The 22,280-nt window shown below is 51.6% G+C and overlaps 1 protein-coding gene across 4 annotated transcripts in view; it reads left to right on the top strand.

Annotated features, from left to right (window-relative positions):
• The window catches only part of Ephb2 (EPH receptor B2), a 181,957-nt gene that overhangs the window by 157,545 nt on the left and 2,132 nt on the right, over nt 1-22,280 (top strand). Inside the window, exons 7-15 of one of the 4 annotated variants that reach the window (XM_032895942.1) lie at nt 2,912-3,077; nt 5,121-5,229; nt 6,004-6,071; nt 14,500-14,622; nt 15,147-15,394; nt 16,253-16,468; nt 16,954-17,103; nt 19,005-19,198; nt 22,042-22,197. In XM_032895942.1, the coding sequence (XP_032751833.1) occupies nt 2,912-3,077; nt 5,121-5,229; nt 6,004-6,071; nt 14,500-14,622; nt 15,147-15,394; nt 16,253-16,468; nt 16,954-17,103; nt 19,005-19,198; nt 22,042-22,197 (1,430 nt within the window). The remainder of the gene's footprint in view (nt 1-2,911; nt 3,078-5,120; nt 5,230-6,003; nt 6,072-14,499; nt 14,623-15,146; nt 15,395-16,252; nt 16,469-16,953; nt 17,104-19,004; nt 19,199-22,041; nt 22,198-22,280) is intronic. The other 3 variants (XM_032895949.1, XM_032895957.1, XM_032895938.1) reach the window with 3 other exon arrangements.

Here is a 22,280-nt window from a genome sequence, read left to right on the forward strand (position 1 = left end):
GTATGCCCCAAATACAGAATAGTCTATAGTTAAGTTACAAAGTCGGGACTGGAGAGACTGTTCCTTTGGCAAAGTGCTTGTAGTGAAAGCATGAGTGCAATCCCCAGTGTGCACGTTAAAAAACAAACAAATAAACAAACAGACTAGACACAGCAAAACATACATAAAATTCAGGCACGGGGGTTGGGGATTTAGCTCAGTGGTAGAGCGCTTGCCTAGCAAGCGCAAGGCCCTGGGTTCGAAAAAAAGAAAAAAAATTCAGGCACTGGTGAGGTAGAGAAGGTGCTGGCCAGCCAGCCTAGCCTAATTGCTCAGGCCAGTGAGAGACCATTTCCAGAAAAAGAAAAGAAAAAAAGAAAAGAAAAGAAAAGAAAAGAAAAGAAAAGAAAAGAAAAGAAAAGAAAAGAAAAGAAAAGAAAAGAAAAGAAAAGAAAAGAAAAGAAAAGAAAAGAAAAGAAAAGAAAAGAAAAGAAGAGAAGAGAAGAGAAGAAAGAAAAGAAGAAAAGAGAGAAAAGGAAAAGAAAAGGAAAAGACACAATGAAGAGAAAAACACTCTTGTTGACCTCTGACCTCCACACCCACAAATACATATTTTTAATATATTTATTGGGGCCATGGATGTAGCTCAGTGAGTAGAGTGCTTGTCTAGTACGCCAAAGCCCCTAGTTCCCCCTCCAGCATATAATATATGGTTATATTGGATATAATAATACATGCCTGCAATCCCAGAATGTAGGAGGTAGAGGGAGGATGATTATCTGATCAGGGTCATCCTTAGCTACAGAGCGAGTTCCAGGCCATCCTCAGCTGCACGAAACTCTTTATGTCAAGAAAAAAAAAAAAAACAGAATGAACTAGAAGTTGTGTGTTTATCTGAGCAGCCTGCTTTATGTGCCGGGGAAATCAGTAGCTGGGAATGGGCAGGAGATTCTGTCAGGTGTGTATCACGAGGCCCTGGAATCCTCGGTGGAGCTGGCTTCCACAATGCTGGGCAAATTCCATGTTTGATACAGGAAAATAAAACGCAACTCCGCTGACAGTCACGACACACAATGCAAGGGGCGTGGCAGAAATCGCCTCCTCTGGTGTCTCAAGAGATGTTCTTGGAGCTCCAAGGAGAAACACACACAGACACATACACACACAGACACACACACACACACAGACACACACACACACACACACACACACACACACACAGACACACACACATATGCATGCACACAGCTGGGGAATCCAGAAGGATCCCCAAAAGAGAGTAAAGGTGCCATGGCCTAGGAAAGGTAGCTTCCTGTCTGGCGTCCCTACAAGAATCATGCCGGGCTCCCAGGCCTGTCCTCTCCAACCTTGTATCCCAAGCTTTTCTTTACCCCTGGCCTTTCGCCTGCTTCTCTCTCTGCCCAGTAGCTCCTGCTTGTTCTTTAAGGTTTCGGTCTGGAGCCCACCCCTCCCCCCACCATCCAGGGAGCTTTCTGACTTTCCTGCGGATCCTCAGTGAGGTCAGGTCTCTCTCCCCAGCATTCTCTACTTCCCGTGCCTGGCGAGCACTTCAGACCCAGCAATTTCCCTCTTAGGCAGCCCTTACGATCCTGCTATGCTATGCGACACTGAGAAGTTAAGGTCACAGTAACAGAGCAGGAGCTGAAGCAGGCTCACATTAGTGCTCAGGATGCCGTTACCCTCGCACTCTGAGGATGTGCTTGGAGACTTCGTGCACCTGAAATGTATACGTAATCTGCACGTGTGGTTGGGTATCTTTTTACTGGAAAAGGGTCCCGAGCTGTCCATCAGCTTCCCCCTCTTTGAGAGGTTGGATCCCCGCAACTGTTGTAGCTGTTCTAGTTGGAGCTCTGAGGCCGGAGCTTACAGTGTCCTATGGGACCCTAGCACCCAGCCTAGACTCAGTATAAGGAAGATGCTCAGGGAAGGCTTGTTGAGTGTCTGACAGATATCTAAGTATACACTGCTTAGGTCTAGCCCTGTCACATCTATAGTCCCACTGCTCAGCTGAATCTTTCTCCTCTTGTCCTCTGGTTGCCTGGGGCAACACCCAGGAAGACAGAATGGTGGTCTGCATCTCTCAAAGACGGGAATATTATGTACCCAAAGTCCTGGGCACTAGAAGGGGCTCCAAGTGGAGCCTAGTTTTGAGCCCCAAAGCAGCTGCTAACTGCTTTGTGGACTTGAATGTCATTGTCTCTGCCTAAAATGCAAAGAGCCCCTGTAAAATTGGGCATGGAGGTACACGCCCATAATCCCTGAACTCAGGAGGCAGAAGTAGGAAGATCAGAAAGCCCGTCTTTTTTTTAACTACAGAGTAAGTTCAAAGCTAGCCTGGGCCACATGAGACCCTGTCTCAAAACAGACAAAAGAGGCCCAAGGGCGGAGGCAGCTGAGGAATGAGTGATGAGATGGAGCTCCTTCTCCTGCTGTTTTCAGAAACTTAGAGTCTACGCACAGCTCCCACTCCACGTGTGTGTGCTAGTCAGCTCTTGTGGAGATAAAGCTGCAAAACAAACAGTCTCACGAACAAACACCATGGCGTACGACAGGAGGTGGCTACCTTTCCTGCTCATAGATTGTGAGTTAAATAGCCCCATTTTTCAGCTTAGAGTTGGGTCAAGGTCGTGTTCTGGAACCTGGTTCGAGCCAAGCATAGCAGCCAAGCCAGATCTTCAGGCACATGCGAAGTCTGCACCAGACCTCGTTCTCATGCCTACTAGAATGTTCCAAAGTCCAAAGCAGGTCACCTGTCCAGGTCCAAGACAGAAAAAAAATGCCTGCTTCCGTGGGAAGCATTCCAGAGTCACTTGACACAGGAGTGAATAGGGTAGCCTGTCTGTCACCGGAGAGGACCTGCTCCAACGAGCAGCAGAAGGTAGCATTCTTTAACCATCTTCTCTGTTCCCAGCAGGAGCTCAGTGAGTACAACGCCACAGCCATAAAAAGCCCCACCAACACAGTCACTGTGCAGGGCCTCAAAGCCGGCGCCATCTATGTCTTCCAGGTGCGGGCACGCACCGTCGCAGGCTATGGGCGTTACAGTGGCAAGATGTACTTCCAAACCATGACAGAAGGTAAGTGGAGAGCACCAAGCCCCACCCCCACCAACCAGTGAGCCAATAGATGCACAAATGGGGGACCCCAGTCCTAGGAAGCCTGTCCCAACCAGAAAGCAGGCCACCTCTCTACCCCCCACCATTATACATAATACACACTGCACAGTGAGCCATAGAGCCTCCAGCTCTAAGGCCCCCAAAGCTGCCTCCTCTTTTGGTATACTTAGGAGGTCACCCTACTTGTAGATCCATACTTATCAAATCTTTTTCTTTCCCTACTGTGCTTAACTGAGATAGGAAACATTGTATCTATTTACAACTCCAGCAAGTTACAATGGGACTAAGCCAATCTAAGCTAAGCAAGAGGAAGTGTTGGGATAGATTAGTAATGTCTACCCTGGGCAAAGAAATGGGCCTCTGTGCTATATTTGTTTCCGAAGCTTGGATTATCTGGTCTCTGAGTACCTTTTGCTTTAATAATCTTGAAGAGCAGTAGATTACAGGGAGGTGTGACTTCTGAAGCAAGGCAGATGGGAGTCCACTTCCAACTTGGCCTTAACTGTCTAGCTGGAAAACACACCCCCTAACCTCTGGCCCTGTCTTTTTGTCCATTAAAAGGGATGAAAATTACAGTATTACCATCAACACCAAACACATATACTTCTAAGCTTAGGGACCTACCTTAGAACTGGTTTGAAGACACATATGTTTAGAATAGTGGGCCTGTCACCAGCCAACCAAGTTCTGGGACATTTCCCAGACCTAACAAGAGGCCACTCATGGTAGGAAACATATCCCAGGACTGATGCAGTAGTCTCTGTGACACTGGACACAGTAACAGTGGGAGTCCTAGCTAAGTGTCCACCGTGAGCCAAGTATTACCAGAGATTTGCCCATAATTCTGGGGTGTGTTACGGCCAGACTTCAGCATCCCTTCTTAGCCCCTGGCCATGGAGCATGGACCTCAGGTCTCATTTGATTGAACCTTTCAGAGGCTTTCAGGTTTAGGAATTTAGGGAAGATCCTAAACTCCTGTCCCAGTGCAGCGGTCTTCCTGTATGTGTACCTATGTTCCAACATTTGCCTCCTCTGCCCTCTACCCTCTTCCCTCTGCTCTCTACCCTCTGCCCTCTGCCCTCTGCCCTCTGCCCTCTGCCCTTTCCTCACCAGCAGCTTGCCTTTCCATGTGCCCCTCCATGTCAGATGAGCGCACTGACCAGGGACTGGGCACCGTCCCAAGTCCCCTTTATCAACTCAACAAATCTGTGCCAGGGCCCTGCTGTATTCCTCGCCATGTGCAGGTTCTAAGAACCTAAGATGACCTCACCCCTCGACAAGCTCCTCTTCTCTGTAACACGGAGGAGGATGCTGATGTAGCTGGCCTCGGCCCAGCCGATGCCAAGTGCATCTGTGCACTGCCATTCACGTCCTGGCCTCAGGGCAGGCAGATGAGCTAACATGCTGGCTTTGACCTCTTCCTCACTGGGTAGCCTCAGGCCCATTCTGACCTCCATAAGCTTGGTTTCTCTGAGAGCGTAAGGAGAGCCCACTGTAGGAAGTATATTCCAGGGTTGTGGAGGTCTCTGTGAATCACACTGGAAACAGAAACAATGTCATGTCAGTCCAAGCTGGCTGAGGGTTCAGCCAAGTATTGTCAGAGATTTACCCACAATCCTTTGGGATGGGATCTACCAGGCTCCCCATCTTGGGAATATTACCTCAGTTGGTAGACTGCTTACCTAGCACGGTCAGGATTCCTATCCCGGACCCCACCCCCTCCTGCCCAGTCATTCTGGCTTATTACCACATCAACAAGGGGGTGCAGGGTTCCCTGTGCCCACTTTTTAGATGAGGAGGTGAGGGTTGAAGCCAACCATAGGCCTATTCCTGCTCACATCTCACTTCCTGCTCCGCGTGAGGAAATTGCTGGGGTTAGAGGCAGGAAAGGCGCCTAGGGTCACCTCAGAGACCATCGGGGTGGAGGATAGAGACAGGGTCAGCCCCACCACTACCACCACCCCGGGGAACCAGGCTGAGATAACCACTGCACTCTCTCTGCAGCCGAGTACCAGACCAGCATCAAGGAAAAGCTGCCCCTCATCGTCGGCTCCTCCGCTGCCGGCTTAGTCTTCGTCATCGCCGTGGTCGTCATTGCCATCGTATGTAACAGGTGGGTGGCGGCTTCTGGGCCTTGTGTTCAGCCGTAGTTGGGAACAGATGGGGACTTGGAGGAGCTCCAGTAGTCTAGGATACCTCCTCCATTCACACAGGAGAAACGGGTGCTCTCCCACAGGAGAAACGGGTGCTCTCCCGAGAAGGGTGAGAGCACGGTTGCCCACTGAGGCACTTCAGCAGTGAGGGCCATCCCAGACCAAGAGGCAAAGATGATGGCAGGGTGCTAAGAGCTGTAGGGAGGGTGAAGAACGATATGATTCATTCCCAGTCTTCTGTACTAGCGAAGGCGTGGAGGCTGGCGGACCTACAAGAGGGGAGGAGCTTAGCCTGGAGGGGCGGGGCACGGTGGACGTAGCGAGGCAGGAGGGTGGGGCCAATCCTTGATGGCTGTGGGACTTGATGCGAAGACCCTTACTGCTTAAAGTTCCCACACGTACTTCCCAACCAAGGACCAGAGGAAGCTCAGGTGGACGGTGCCACCGAGGTTCATGGAGCCAGAAGCCACAACTAGAATCTGAGGACTTCGTTTCTTTCCTTTAAAAGGGACGTGGCTACAGAAGGGACAGGGGACGAATGAGCCTGGGTTCGCAGAGGGGAGGAATGGGAAAGACAAGTGGGGTAAGGCTAGACAAAGGACAGGCCTAGACACCATCACCTCCAGCAAGGGCGTGGCCTCAAGGGGTTGCCCGCCCTCTCTCCCTATGGCCTACTGTGGCTCCCACCTCCCTGGGTGCCTTCAGGTGGCTCCAGCCCTTTGCTCTTGTTCCAGAAGACGGGGGTTTGAGCGTGCCGACTCAGAGTACACGGACAAGCTGCAGCACTACACCAGCGGCCACAGTACGTACACACCCTAGCCGTGCTGGCACCCTGGGGCCCTTCTCTACCATGTCCACGGAGACCCCCCTCCAGCTGCTGATGTTGCTGCTGCTGCTGCCACCGCGCCCCCTCCTCTCCCTCCTCTCCCTTCTCCTCTTCCTCCTCCTCGTTGTCTTCTTCAAGATTTGTGTTTAAAATTGTGTGTGTGTGTGTGTGTGTGTGTGTGTGTGTGAGAGAGAGAGAGAGAGAGAGGGAGAGAGAGAGAGAGAGAGAGAGAGAGAGAGAGAGAGAGAGAGAGAGAGCGCACATATGTGCCATGGAGGATTTGGTGGCCGGGGATGGGTGTACACTTGCCTGTGTACACAGAGGACATCAGATCCCTTGGAACTGGAGTTGCAGGTGTTTGTGGGATGCCCGTCCTGTTACCCGGGTGCTGGGATCTGAACTCCTGTCCTCCTGGTGTAATACAGCAAGTGCTCTGAGCCATCTCTCCTGCCCTCTCTAAGGCTGAGTGGGTCCTGGATGTACCAAGCTGCCGCTAACATTTTAGCTTTTACACCTGCTGTTCCACGTGTACTTCCTATGATGACCCCCTCATGCCACACCACATCCCCGGAAAACCCTTCCCTGACTCCATCCATCCTCCTGCCTCCGCTTCCCAAGTGCTTGGGTTTACAGGCATGTGCTCCGTGCCCAGTTTGTGTGGTGCTAGGGATGGAACCCAGGACGTTGTTCATGCTAGACAAGCACTGTACCCGCTGTGCCACTTGCGTGCTCACGAATGTCAAGAGTCGTTGAGGCTAGAGGGGTGGCTCAGAAGTTAAGAGCACTGGCTACTCTCCCAGGGCACCCAAGTGTAATTCCCAGCACCCACATGGCAGCTCACAACCATCTGTAACTCCAGTCCTAGGGGACCCAACGGCCCTTGTCTGACCTTCTTGGGCACCAGTCATCATGTAAGTGATGCATAAGCCATACAAGCAGGCAAAACACTCATAAGAAGATAAAAGGAACTGTTTTCAAGGGCTGGGGAGACAAATCCAGGGGTAAGGTGTTTGCCTCTCAAGCTTGAGGTCCTGAGTTCAATTCCCAGTTCAGTTTCCCATGTGAAAAATGCTGGATTTCTCTCTTTGCTGTCCCTCTGCTAGGGAGGTGAATATTAGAGCTCTCAGGGACTCTGTGGTCAGCCAGTGCAGCCTGCTTAGCAAGCCTCAGGTCAATGAAAAAAAAAACAAGTCCGATGGCTCTGGAGGTTGACCTCTGGCTTCCCCATGTGCGTGCACATACATGCTCAAGTATCCACACACATACTATGTTTAACGTGAACCCACATAGTCAGAAACAGAACCGTCCTTCATGCTAGTGCAGGGGCACCATTTAATCGCTGTAATGGTCCCACAGTGAGTATGGATTCCAGGACCCAGACTACATGGCAGGGCTGGGAAGGAGCTAGCTAGCCCTGGCTGTCCTCGACTTGCTTCGTAGACCAGACTGGCCTCAAACTCAGAGAGATCCACCTGCCTCTGCCTTCTGAGTTCTGGGACTAAAGGTGTGTGCCACCATGCCCGGCGAGGTTTATTTTTAAAGTTAACCCCAGGATTTGTTCAGAGATCAATATTCTTACTCCTGAGTTCTTGCTCCCTGCCCTAACCTCTCAGAGCCATGCAGGAGACATCCAGGCATCCCATGTCTGCTCCACAGACCTACATAGCCAAGAGGAGAAAGTAAAGGACTAGAGACGTGTGTGACTGGCTCAGGGTCAGCAATACTTCCACTTCTCCAGTCATGAACCTCTCTGAGTCTTTTTTTTTTTTAATATTTTATTTATTTATTATCTATGAGTACACTGTAGCTGTCTTCAGACACACCAGAAGAGGGCATCAGATCTCATTACAGATGGTTGTGAGCCACCATGTGGTTGCTGGGATTTGAACTCAGGACCTCGGGAACCTCTTAACCACTGAGCTATCCCTCTAGCCCCCAACCTCTCTGAATCTTGACATCCTTAGAGACCACAGAAAGAGTGATGGATCCTTCAGATGAATCAATGGGTCTTAGCACAGTAACAGTGTCCTTATAATGGTAACATTTCGTACAAAGCAAGCCTTCTTTAGGGGAGGCAACAGTCATGTGTTGCTTTCTGTTTGCCAAACGCTCTGCTAAGTCCTTCCTAAAAATTCTCCGGGGCTGAGGAAATGGATCACTTGGTTAAAGAGCTTGTAGTGAGACAAGAAAACCGGCTTTGATCTCCAGAACCTGCTTAAAAAGAAAAAGACCGAAAGCATGGTGGCACCCAACTGTGATCCGGGCACTGAGGAGGGAGGGGCGGATGGATTTCTGGGGGCCCCAGAGCAGCAGAGGCGAATCTGCCTGTTGCAGGTCAGTGAAGGACTCTGTCTCAAAAAAAAAAAAACAAGGTTTATGGTTCCTGAGGAAGGACACTCAAGGTCGTCCTCTGGATTCTGCACACACTTACACACACACACACACACACACACACACACACACACACCTCTCGTTTAATCCTCACAGCCCCCTAATAAGGGACATCATTATGCTCCTTTTGTGGCCACAAAACAAAAACGAGAACAGAGTTTGAGTGACAGGGCACCCAGCTATTGAACTGGGATTCAACCCCCTGAAGTAGTTTATTTGTGACCACCAGAAGCCACAGGGGCAAAATTCAAACCCAGGTCTCTGCATGCTTGGTTCCCCTCCTGCCTCCAGAGGGGTCCATCTAGATTCAGGGTGGTGGTCGGTGGCTCTCATAGCCATAAGCCTTTCAACCATAGCCCGGGATTACTGCTAACTCCGATGTCCTCACCCAGGCTCGGGCCAGCAATGTCTATCCTATGAGATGCTTTTTTCTGGTGATGAGGTTGTTGTACACCTGTCTGGAGGACTGACAGACAGCCTGGTAGACACCAGACGGAACCAGGGCTGCCTGGGTCCGACCCCACTGCTGCCGTTCGTTAGCTGTGTCCGCGTCTCCTTGGGATTTGCTTCCCTATGCCAGGCTTCCATTCAATGGGAGTTAAGATTGCGTTGGACCAAATGAAGCTACTATTTTTGGAAGCCTGACGCAGTCGGATGTTCGCAACTTCTAAGGTTCAGCCAAATAGCATTTTCCTGGCAGGATCCGTTAGAAGAGATGGTTGGGTCTGAAACTGCGAACTTTATAGGACAGGTTTATGCCCAATAAATCTACACTGAGTGTGTATGCAACAAGTGTCTATTAAGCGTATGCTGTACATCACCTTCATACGTGTGGTAGAGCAAACCCACAGAGCAAGAGCTTCTAACCTGGGATTAGATTCTCAGAGCTCACCACAGCCCGTGAACTCCACTCTTGCACATGGAATATGGGAGTGTGCACACTGGGAAGAACTGCGTCTTTTGTCAAATCCTCAAAGGTACTCATGACCCCAAATGAGAAGATTCACAAGTGAATATCTGCAGACAGCATTTATTGACTGCCTGCTGTATACCAGTACCGAGGATTGAGCTGGAACCAGACAGAATCACCTCTGCCTACCTTGGGGGAGAGGGTAGAACACCTCCAGGCACCAGAGAGTTCTGGAAAGAGGATTCAGGGAGCTGTGGGCATTGGGTGTTTGGAGGCTGTGGACCAGGATAGGAAAGTTCCAGAAACTGGAGTCATAGATTGATGGTGGAGATAGAGCTGTGATACCTAAGGAGGGCCACAGCTCCTTCTGGAGAAATCCCAGCAGGCTTCACAGAGGAGGTGGCATCTGATGTGGTCTTAAAGAGGAAGAGGAAATGCCCTGAGGGGGTAAGGACATGACCTCAGAAGCAAGAAGGGATGAGATGTGCCTAGAAGGGACTCTTGTTAACTAGTGTTATCAGTCTATCTGTTTGCTGCTATCACAAAACACCCAAGGCTGCATCGTGTGTGAAGAAAGGTTAGCCATTTCTCAGTCAACTGTTCTGCTGAAGGCCCTGTTGTAGAGGTTTCCATGGCATGTGACAGGAAAGACAGGGAGGAGGACTGGGCTTGTTCTTGTCTAGTCTCTCAGGAAAACTAACTAGTTTCCAGGGATAAGCCATATCTTCCTCCCTCCAAGTCAGGAGACAGGAGAGGCCATTTTGGCTCATCCACCAGGTCAGGGAAACCTGTGCCAGGGCCAGCAGGAGTGAGACTCGAGACCAAGAGAACCATCCCTGAGTCTGGAGAGCATACTTTCCCATACCCGTGTGTGAAGGAGGGTAGTGGTTACCAACAGTTCAGGGTCTGCAGTGCTCACAAAGCAGCTCAAATTCTAACTCCTATTCTGGGGATCCAGCGCCCTCTTCTGGCTTCCACTGGTACTACATGCAAGTGGTGCACAAACTTACATGCAGGCAAAAATAAATAAACAAAAACAAACAAATAAACAAACAAAAAATACTCATACCTATAAAACAATAGCCATCCTTGAGGTCTGGGGATCTGTAGCTCTGTTGTAGAGCATTTGCCTAGCATGTACAAGGCCCTGGGTTCAATCCTCAACCCCATAAATATAACAGAATCAGCTTTGGGATTGGAGAGATAAAGGCCTGCCTTTTAATCTATGTCTATATGTCTATGTGTCTTTTAAGATTCATTTTTAGGTGCGTGCATGCATGTGTGCATGCATGTTGGGGTATGTGCACATGAGTGTAGGTGCCCAAGAAGGCCAGAAGAGGGCATCAGTTCCCTGATGCAGGAGTTATAGTTAAGAGCAGTTTAGAGCACTTTGCTGCATTTCCAAACAATCAGGGGTTTGGTTCCCAGCACCCACATCAGGTGGCTTGACCATCTGTCCGTCCAGCCCCAGGGAATGTGATGCCCTCTTCTGGCCTCCACGGGCACCTGTAGTCATGTGCACATATCATATGCAGATATGTTCACCATATTCAGATACACATGATTAAAAATAATAAATATCTTTTGAAGAAGAAGGAGAGAGAAGAAGGGGCTGAGTGATTGGCTTTATAGAGTTCCAGTTCTGTCTCACGGCTCCTGAGAGGACGAGGGAGAAATAAAAAAATAAATAAATACATGCCAAGAGTCTGGCCCAGTGTCAGGCTCAGATAAAGGCTCGGCGAGTAACAGCTGCTGTTGCTATAATTCATCTTTGTCGCCCAGATCCTCAGCTCCCAAACATGGAGCGTCTATTGTGGGCAGAGCTCTGAGACGCTTGCCTGCCGGAGGAGCAGTGGGAGGAGAAACTGTGCCCAGCTCCCTCTCGGGCATTCCATTGTCATTGGTGGTTCTTGTTGGTTTTGTGGAACCTCGGGCTCCTATATGACTCCACTGAAAGTTTGTATCATATAGCCAGCACAACGTGTGCGTGTGCGTGTGCGTGTGCGTGTGCATGTGTGCATGCATATTGTGTGTGTGTGTGTGTGTGTGTGTGTGTGTGTGTGTTGGGGTATGTGGACACGAGTGCAGATGCCCATGGAGACCAGGAGGGGGCATCAGATTCCCTGGAGCTGGCATTACAGACGGTTGTGAGCCACCCAAAATGGCTGCTAGAAGCCAAACTCAGGTCCCCTGAAAGAGCTGTGTGCGCTCTTAACTGCCCCGTCGTCTCCCCAGCCCCATAAGGTTCTATTTTAAGGAGTATGTGTGTACATAAGGTATATGTATGTGTGTGTATATGAATTCAAGCATATATAGGCCACAGGGTATCTACAGAGGACAGTGGGCCTTGTTTTCTACACTGAGACAGTCTCTTGCTTTTCCTCTCTGCATGCTCTAAGCTAGCTGGCCCACAAGCTTCTGGGGAATTTCCTCTCTCTTCCTCCTGTCACCTCATAAGAGTTCTGAGGTTATAGGTGCTCATGTTGCTGGGCCCAACATAGGAATTAAACTCAGAACCTCACACTTGCACAGCAAGTGCTGTACCCTCTGAGCACCTCCTCGGCCCAGGTATAACGTTCTGAGACATCTACGCTCCGGGTAGATTTTTCAGGATACTCTCTTCGTGTCATATTTGTTGCTGTAGTTTTAGACTTCGTAAAGAGCATGCATTCCTTTTTTAAAATAATGTGGCCCAGTTCTATCCTTAGTTTTTATTATTATTGTGCGCATATGGATGGCTGTGTTTTGAGTGTTGGCGTGCACGTGCACACGGGGGAACTCGAAGGGCAAGCTTTGGGAGTCGGCTCGTTCCTTCCACCTCACTGAAGCAGGGTCTCTCATATTGTTTCTGCCGTGCTATGTGCTTCAAGCTAGTGACCCACAAACTTCCAGGCTGTTCCCCTTTCTCTGCCTCCCGTCTCTCTGTAGGGAGAGTGCTGGGATTACAGATGTATGCTACCACCTCTGGCTCTTTTTTACCTTTTTTTTTTTTCTTTTTTTCAGAGCTGGGGACCAAACCCAGGGCCTTTCCCTTCCTAGGCAAGCGCTTTTCCACTGAGCTAAATCCCCAACCCCTTTTTTTACCTTTTAAAACAAGGTTTCCAAGCCCAAACTCTGGGTGCTAGGTTCCATGCAGCAAGCACTTTTACCCACTGAGTCGTCTCCCCGACTTATGAAGTACCATCTTAATTTAAAGGAGCCAAGAACAACGGTGGAGCAAGCCTTTAATTACAGCGCTCAGGAGGCAGAGGCAGGCAGGTCTCTGGGTTCAAGGCCAGTCTGGTCTACAGAGAGAGTTCCAAGACTGCAGGGGTCTATTGTCTTGAAAAAAAAGCTAATAATAATAATAATAATAATAATAATAATAATAATAATAATATCTATTCAGGCCTCTCTAAACCTATCCAAGGGATGCCAAAAGGCTCATAGACTTAGATTTACAATCCCTGACTGAAAGGGCTAGCTTAGCACATGTACACACAGACACACACACACACACACACACACACACACACACACACAGCAGACCAACACAGCCAGAACAGAGCTAGTGTATTAGAGCCAGTTATGGCCACATGCTGAGCTATTTACCTTTTGTGGCTCTCTTCTGGTGCTCCACTCTGCATCCCTGGTATAAAAATCTGTGAACATGGATGCCCAATAAAGCTTTCTTTGTTGCACAAGCAGAAGGTCCTATACTGTGGGCTCCAAGTCCCAGATTCTTGGGATGTCTGAAGGAGAGGCTGAGAACAGTCAACAACTGGTTCTAGGCTCACACAGATGAGCTGGGTTAGTGGCCTAGGGGGCCTCAGGGACTCCAACTGCCCGGTCCTAGAACAGCTGCTTCCTGTAGCACAGATTCCACAGCTGAATGAAAGTGGGGAGCTCGGGAGCCCAGAGGAAGGCCTGGGTGTGCCTTCACAGAAGTTCACTGGCTCATCATGGGTCAGAACAGGGACTTTGACGTCCAAACTGTCGTCTTCTCTCTCTGCATCCATACGCAGACATTGACAGCAGCTCGGGAATGAAGAGTGTCCTGGGTCTGGCTTCAGGCTGGTCACCCAGGATTGCAGGGATCCAGAAAGCCTTGAGGCTCGGCCTGTGAGGGATCCATCAGGGGTGTAGGGTACTCAGAGGTAGTGAGTGAGGCACCCCTCTGGTCTCATGGACCTAGCTGCAGGGGCTCAGCCGCTGAGAGGACTCTGGGCTGGCAGAAGAGTCTTGGGCTAGAGACAGAGAGGAGATGGGTCACTTCTGTAAGACTCTGAGAAGACCATACTCTAAGGCCAGCGCTCGCTCGCTCTCTCTCTCTCTCTCTCTCTCTCTCTCTCTCTCTCTCTCTCTCTCCCACTCTCATTTTTAAATCTACATGTGTGGGGGCGTGTGTGTGTGTTACCCTTGTTAATATGAGTATGCACCTATTCATGTAGATACATGCATGCTTGTGATTGCTGTCAGGTTTCCTACCTTTACTTGGGGGAACAGGGTATCACTGAGCCTGAAGTCCGTCAATTAGGCTAAGCTAGCTGGCCATTCAGTTTGAGGGATCACCCACCTCCACCCACTTCCGCCAGACCCCAATATTGGGATTACAGGATCATACTGTAGTGAGCACCGGGCTTTAATGTGGTAATCAGAGATTTGAACTCAGGTCCCTGTGCTTGAGTGAGAAGCTCTTCACTGACTAAGCCATCTTCCAAGTCCTTTTCTTTATGACTTCCTCTTTCTCGTCCTTGCACCTGGACTCTGTATCACAAGGCAGGAAACCTATCCAGGCTTTTATTCTATGCCCATACCAAGAACAGACATCACTAATCAATCACAAGTCTTTTGCTGCTCTAGAAAGCTACTAGTAATCTCTGAGAGTTGGAACAATAGCTAGAACCTATTTGTCACTTTTCTGATCTCTGTTCCCCTTGCCTTTCTATTTGCTGCCTGTCAACTCTGTGAGACCTAGATTGGTCAGGTGACCTGAAGGGGGTTTCTTAGTTCCTATGGGAGCCATATAAGACCACCTTTCCCCATGGGGGGACTGCCCTGTTTTCATTTGTACACCTCTCGAGCCTGTCTTTGTAACCCAGGCTGGTCTTGTCCACCCCCCAGTGACCCCAGGCATGAAGATCTATATTGACCCTTTCACCTATGAAGATCCTAATGAGGCAGTGCGGGAGTTTGCCAAGGAAATCGACATCTCCTGTGTCAAGATTGAGCAGGTGATCGGAGCAGGTAGGTAGCAAATGCCTCAAGGTTCCATGGCTTTGGTCCACACCATAACCCTGGAGTTGAGGGTAAGTAAAAGATCAAGGGCTATAAAGGACCCTTCTAAAGGATCAAAATAACCAAGTAAAAAGGGCCCTACTATTCTGTCCCCAGCTCCGAAAAAAAGAAACATGAAAAAAAAAAAAGGGGCCCTACTAAAACCATCACATGTACAGAAGAGGAAACTGAGGCTGGAGTAAGGCACAACAAGATGGAGATTGAACTGAATCTGTCCTTTCCACTGTCCACCACAGTCCCATTCCCATCTCCCCAAATCTCCCATGTCCTCATCCCCAGATACCCCAGGGCAGCCATGAAGGACCCACTCTCCCAAAGATGGCTGGGCCTGCTCTGGGCTCCACATTCACAAAGGGATCCTGCGTCTGATAGAATGAGGTCATAAAGCACCCACAGTGGGAATGATGGGACAGGGAGGTAACACTTCCCATCTGACACATGACAAGATGTCTGTCTCAATGTGTCCATCCCAGGGGAATTTGGTGAGGTCTGCAGTGGCCACTTGAAGCTGCCAGGGAAGAGAGAGATCTTTGTAGCCATCAAGACCCTCAAGTCAGGATACACAGAGAAACAGCGCCGGGACTTCCTGAGTGAGGCATCCATCATGGGCCAGTTCGACCACCCCAATGTCATCCACCTGGAAGGGGTTGTCACCAAGAGCACACCTGTCATGATCATCACTGAATTCATGGAGAACGGTTCCCTGGACTCCTTCCTCCGGGTAGGAAGAGCTCCGGGGATATAAGCAGGGCAAGAGAAGGGCTGCTGGGCATAATTCCATTGGATCTTGAGAAAGCTCTAGGTCAAGAATGCCTTACTGGCCACCAACCTCCATTGTGTTACCTTGACAGGCATTGTTAATCAATCCCAGAGCTGCCTCCCACTCAGTTCAGAAGCAGTCTAAGAGTCCTTCTCATTGTGGTTCCCGGGGAAACCCAAGCATTTCCTCAGGGTTATGGCCACCTGAGGTGCACACCCATCATTGCTCAAAAGCATTCTCATTACACACAGAAGAACAGAGCTCAGAGGAAGTATTTGCCTAGAATCAGAGGGCCAGAAGGAGAACCCAGACCACAGCCAGAGTGTTGACACCACATCCAGGGTTTCTCTCTAGACTCTGTAGTTCTCCAAAGTTACACACAGGAGAAAAATCAAAGCACAAGGCCAACAGGTAAATCCCCTCAGCACAGCACAGTCAGCCATCAAGACAGAGACCACTGACCTAGGTGTCAGTACTGTGCCCCTGGGCCAGGTGTCTTTCAACAAATATCTATGATGTTGGTGCCATCACCTTCCATGCTCCTTCTTGCTTGAGTCAGAGCAGCCCTAAGAGACCCATGTAACTCTTCCCCATTTAACACTTGGGAGAGAGCAGCCAGGCTCAGAGAGATCGGGTCGGGTTGTATGTCCAAGCCTGCCCCCGCAGAGCTGGTATTCTCTCTACCATCTTCAAGTTGGCCGCTCCTTCAAGGATGTCCGAGTCCTTCTTATGGGGTGTACAAAGGTGACAGAGACCCACCATTGTGAGCAGGTCTGACACTCACTCTCCCACTGACTCTATTTTCCATCTTCCCCAAAGCAAAACGATGGGCAGTTCACAGTCATCCAACTGGTGGGCATGCTGAGGGGCATCGCAGCTGGCATGAAGTACCTGGCGGACATGAACTACGTGCACCGGGACCTTGCCGCGCGCAACATCCTCGTCAACAGCAACCTGGTGTGCAAGGTGTCTGACTTCGGGCTCTCGCGCTTCCTGGAGGACGACACATCTGACCCCACCTACACCAGCGCTCTGGTAAGGGGACAGCAAGGGTTCCTGGGCATAGTCATCTTTCCACCATGGGCATCTACTGACCCTGCCCAGGTGAAGCCTTCACTGGGCCCTGAAGACAGGAAGGGAAGCACAGAGAACCTCCTGAACCACTGGGGTGGGGAGATGACTGGCCGAAGGGAGTGAGGGCTGGGGGCCAGAGCTTGGCTTTGGAAGGCTGGAGAGACATGAGCACACCATGCAATCTGAGACACCAGTAACTCTCTGGGAACCAGGGAAAGGCTTTTGGGGGACACAAGGATGAAAAAGTGGAATCCAGGTGGCAGTGCGGGGGAGACTTGGGGGAGGCACTTCCAGCAGAGGGAACAGCATATGCACATGGCTTGCGGTTGAAGCAACTGAGGAGTCTGGAAAACCATGAGGTTCTTCTGGGACCTGACGACAGAGCAGTCTAGGGAGTATCAGACATCCTGCCCATCAGCCTCTTCTCTCTGCCCGTCCCCCTCCAGGGTGGGAAGATCCCCATCCGTTGGACAGCACCGGAAGCCATCCAGTACCGGAAATTCACCTCAGCCAGTGATGTGTGGAGCTACGGCATTGTCATGTGGGAGGTGATGTCCTACGGGGAGCGACCCTACTGGGACATGACCAACCAAGACGTAAGTCTCCAGGATGTGGGCAGGTCCTTGCTGGCCAGCCAAGGTGTAAGAGGGTGAGATCGGGGATCCTGGCCTTGTGCTGATTTCCCTATGGTTGAAGACCTAGTTCCCAGACTGATGAACCTTGGCCTCTCAAAGGGGAGGGAGTAGGGAGGTCCACCAATCAGCAAATCCTCAGCATGTGGGAGTGGCCAGGCTGGAAAAAGCCTTGATGTATGTGTGTATGTATGTATGTATGTGTGTATGTATGTATGTATGTATGTATGTATGTATGTATGTATGTAAGTATGTATGTACGTACGTACGTACGTATGTATGTAAGTATGTATGTATCTCTCTTCTCTCTTCCTTCTTCCTTTCTTTTATTTTATTTGTGTGTGTGTGTGTGTGTGTGTGTGTGTGAGTATGTGTGTGTGTGTACACACATGCCAAAGCATCACGGTACATGTGTGAAAGAGAAAAACCTGTGGCAATCACTTCTCTCCTTCCCCAGAAGAACCATGTGGGTTCCGGGGAATCAAACTCAAGTCATGAGCCTCGGTATCAAGTGTGTTTACCTGCTGAGCCATCACATTGGCCCCGAGATGATTTTTCAGAGAACCAGATGCAAGCATCAGGAACTGTTATGGTCAGGCACTAAGTTGGTAGCAAGCCCTGTAGGTGTGGAGGCCAGGACAGTCAGGAAAAGATCAGCCAAGACCGCTGCACAGAACCAGCTGCATCGGAAAGTGAGCGTGCGGTGTGTGCTTGTGCAAAGGTGCAGAGGTGAGGCTGAGAGGCAGGGTTGGGAGCCGCGCCACCAGTGGAAACTTGGTCAGAACGTGTTGTAAGGCTCTCTGTTAGCTTTCTGTCATTATAACAGGATGCCTGTGTTAATCAACTTAAAAGGAGGAAAGGTTTGCTTGGGCTCAGTTTTGGCCCATTTCCTTGGGGACAGTTGATGACAGTGTAAAGGAAATTGTTCACTTCATAGCATCCAGGAAGCAAGGAGAAGAGAGGAAAAGGGACCAGCATCCCAGTATCCCCTCCCAGGACGTACCTCAGTGGGCACCTTCTTCCCGTTACGCCCTACCTCCTACAGGGACTACCACCTTCCAGTACTGCCCCAGGCTGGGCTCCAAGCCTTCAGCCCATTGGTCTTCGAGTGACTTTTGAGATCCACACTGTAGCAGGCTTCCATTGAGGAGTTTGAAACCACCCCAGGGATTTTCATTCACACAAAAAACACACGGGAAACATGAAGCCTCTTAAAGGGGAAGTCCGTTTAAGCTGTGGTCAAGTGCCAGAAGGTGAATCTTATCTTCACGGTGACAGAACAGACAGAAACCACGTTTGGCCTCCTTTTTCTGATGGAGGGACAGGTATTGGCTGTAAAGTCACCAAGGCAGCTCTGAGCCTTGGCCCAGCTGAGCAAACGTGCCCTCTACCCAGATTTCTTCCTTTTTTTTTTTCCGGAGCTGAGGACCGAACCCAGGGCCTTGTGCTTGCTAGGCAAGCGCTCTACCACTAAGCTAAATCCCCAACCCCTACCCAGATTTCTATAAGCACTCCAGTTGAGAATATGACTAACCTAGAATCAAACAGGGGCCAGCAGGGATGTCCACAGCCATCAGAGCTAAGAGGAAGCTCACAGATCGGGAGAACATTATGCTGGAGCAGCCCCACCCTGATAGGTCTTGGGGACAGACTACCCGAGGTTACTGGGTTTCTGAGGTTGGCAGAGAGAGGGGCCAGGATTTAGCACGAGACACAGCTAGGTGATGTCTACTTGTAGCAGCCACGGGAGGTAGAGGAGTCTCCCTGGGTCATGCCTGCCGTGCTCCAGCAATGAATGTGCTTGGCAGGGGCTTAAAGCCCTCACCCCAGCCACCCAGCCCCATGCTACCTCTGTGATGCCGCAGGTAATCAACGCCATCGAGCAGGACTACCGGCTACCTCCGCCCATGGACTGCCCCAGCGCGCTGCACCAGCTCATGCTGGATTGCTGGCAGAAGGACCGCAACCACCGGCCCAAGTTTGGCCAGATCGTCAACACGCTGGACAAGATGATCCGAAACCCCAACAGCCTCAAAGCTATGGCGCCCCTGTCCTCTGGGTATGGCCACCCTGGCCCCACCCCTGTCTCCAAGCACTCTCTCCTGGGTGTGAGTCACTCGAGCCCCCACCATCTCTTCTCTCTGAGTGCCGTCCTGGCCCCGCCCAATGGCAGTCTGGGGTGGTGGAGGAAGAGCCTTGTAAAACCTGGGCAGAGAGGACAGCATTTGAGAAGCGCTACCTACACTCCAGAGTCTCTGACTGGAGGTCACGTCTCTGCTCAGCACTGTTCCCTCCCACCGTTCTTCCTCTCTCTCTTCACATTCCAACCGGGCCTCTTGGTGTCCATTTGCGTCCTCACTCACATGCACACTCATGTACATACACACACACAAACTACACAGTCGCAAGTGTACACACTCCCCTACTCAGAAAGACTACTCACCATAGCTATGTTGGAGAGGCCAGCTCAGCCCCAGAACAGGGCTCAGGGATCCTGGGGCTTCCTTTCTGAGGTCCCAGGGCCTGCTCTATCAGGCTTGGCTCATTATCGCCTTCCAGAGGTGGCTGTCACCTGTTAGTTAGCTGCTGACCCTGTTCATTCTTACCCAGTGACAGCTGTCACACAGGTTACATGGCTGTCACAGGTCACATAGGCTCTAACCTGTGTCTGTGCTCACCCACAAGCACCTACACACACTCACCTGTGTTCACACTGGGATAGCCACATAGGGTGCACACGTTTCTATGCTCATCTGGCTATAGGTATATGCCCTGACCATCCCTGTCACCTGCCCCTCCTCCAGTATCCACCTGCCATGCCCTGACCATCCCTGTCACCTGCCCCTCCTCCAGTATCCACCTGCCATGCCCTGACCATCCCTGTCACCTGCCCCTCCTCCAGTATCAACCTGACCATCCCCATGCCCTCCAGTATCCCCTGACCATCCCTGTCACCTGCCCCTCCTCCAGTATCCACCTGCCATGCCCTGACCATCCCTGTCACCTGCCTCTCCTTCAGTTTCAACCTGCCATGCCCTGCACGTGTTTACTATACCCATCTCACCTGCCCCTCCTCCAGTATCCACCTGCCATGCCCTGACCATCCCTGTCACCTGCCCCTCCTCCAGTATCCACCTGCCATGCCCTGACCATCCCTGTCACCTGCCCCTCCTCCAGTATCCACCTGCCATGCCCTGACCATCCCTGTCACCTGCCCCTCCTCCAGTATCCACCTGCCATGCCCTGACCATCCCTGTCACCTGCCCCCTCCAGTATCCACCTGCCATGCCCTGACCATCCCTGTCACCTGCCCCTCCTCCAGTATCCACCTGCCATGCCCTGACCATCCCTGTCACCTGCCCCTCCTCCAGTATCCACCTGCCATGCCCTGACCATCCCTGTCACCTGCCCCTCCTCCAGTATCCACCTGCCATGCCCTGACCATCCCTGTCACCTGCCCCTCCTCCAGTATCCACCTGCCATGCCCTGACCATCCCTGTCACCTGCCCCTCCTCCAGTATCCACCATCCCCACCTGCCCCCCTCCAGATCCATGCCCTGACCTGTCACCTGCCCCTCCTCCAGTATCCACCTGCCATGCCCCTGACCATCCCTGTCACCTGCCCCTCCTCCAGTATCCACCTGCCATGCCCTGACCATCCCTGTCACCTGCCCCTCCTCCAGTATCCACCTGCCATGCCCTGACCATCCCTGTCACCTGCCCCTCCTCCAGTATCCACCTGCCATGCCCTGACCATCCCTGTCACCTGCCCCTCCTCCAGTATCCACCTGCCATGCCCTGACCATCCCTGTCACCTGCCCCTCCTCCAGTATCAACCTGCCATGCCCTGACCATCCCTGTCACCTGCCCCTCCTCCAGTATCCACCTGCCATGCCCTGACCATCCCTGTCACCTGCCCCCTCCTCCAGTATCCACCTGCCATGCCCTGACCATCCCTGTCACCTGCCCCTCCCATCCCTGCCATGCCCTGACCATCCCCTGCCCCTCCTCCAGTATCCACCTGCCATGCCCTGACCATCCCTGTCACCTGCCCCCTCCTCCAGACCATCCCTGTCACCTGCCATCCTCCAGTATCCCCTGACCATCCCTGACCATCCCTCCCCCCCTCCAGTATCCACCTGCCATGCCCTGACCATCCCTGTCACCTGCCCCTCCTCCAGTATCCACCTGCCATGCCCCTGACCATCCCTGTCACCTGTCCCCTCCTCCAGTATCCACCTGCCATGCCCTGACCATCCCTGTCACCTGCCCCTCCTCCAGTATCCCCTGCCATGCCCAGACCATCCCCTGCCTGCCCCCCTGATGCCCTGACCATCCCTGTCACCTGCCCCTCCTCCAGTATCCAACCTGCCATGCCCTGACCATCCCTGTCACCTGCCCCTCCTCCAGTATCAACCTGCCATGACCATCCCTGTCACCTGCCCCTCCTCCAGTATCCATCCCTGACCATCCCTGCCCTCCTCCAGTATCCACCTGCCATGCCCTGACCATCCCTGTCCCCTGCCCCTCCTCCAGTATCAACCTGCCCTGCCCTGACCATCAACCCCTGTGACCATCCCTGTCACCTGCCCCTCCTCCAGTATCAACCTGCCATGCCCTGACCATCCCTGTCACCTGCCCCTCCTCCAGTATCAACCTGCCATGCCCTGACCATCCCTGTCACCTGCCCCTCCTCCAGTATCAACCTGCCATGCCCTGACCATCCCTGTCACCTGCCCCTCCTCCAGTATCCTCCTGCCACGCCCTGCCATGCCCTGACCATCCCTGTCACCTGCCCCTCCTCCAGTATCAACCTGCCATGCCCTGTCCATCCCTGTCACCTGCCCCTCCAGTATCAACCTGCCTTGCCCTGACCATCCCTGTCACCTGCCTCTCCTCTAGTATCAACCTGCCACTGCTGGACCGCACGATACCTGACTACACCAGCTTTAACACGGTGGATGAGTGGCTGGAGGCCATCAAGATGGGCCAGTACAAGGAGAGCTTTACCAACGCCGGCTTCACCTCTTTTGACGTCGTATCTCAGATGATGATGGAGTAAGTACTTAGTGGCCTCTACCCATCCCCACTGTCTCCTGCTTCCCAGCCACGGCACCAACCAAACGGGGAGCTCTGAGGAG

Source organism: Rattus rattus, chromosome 1 (assembly GCF_011064425.1).
Source record: "Rattus rattus isolate New Zealand chromosome 1, Rrattus_CSIRO_v1, whole genome shotgun sequence".
Classification (NCBI taxonomy): domain Eukaryota; kingdom Metazoa; phylum Chordata; class Mammalia; order Rodentia; family Muridae; genus Rattus; species Rattus rattus.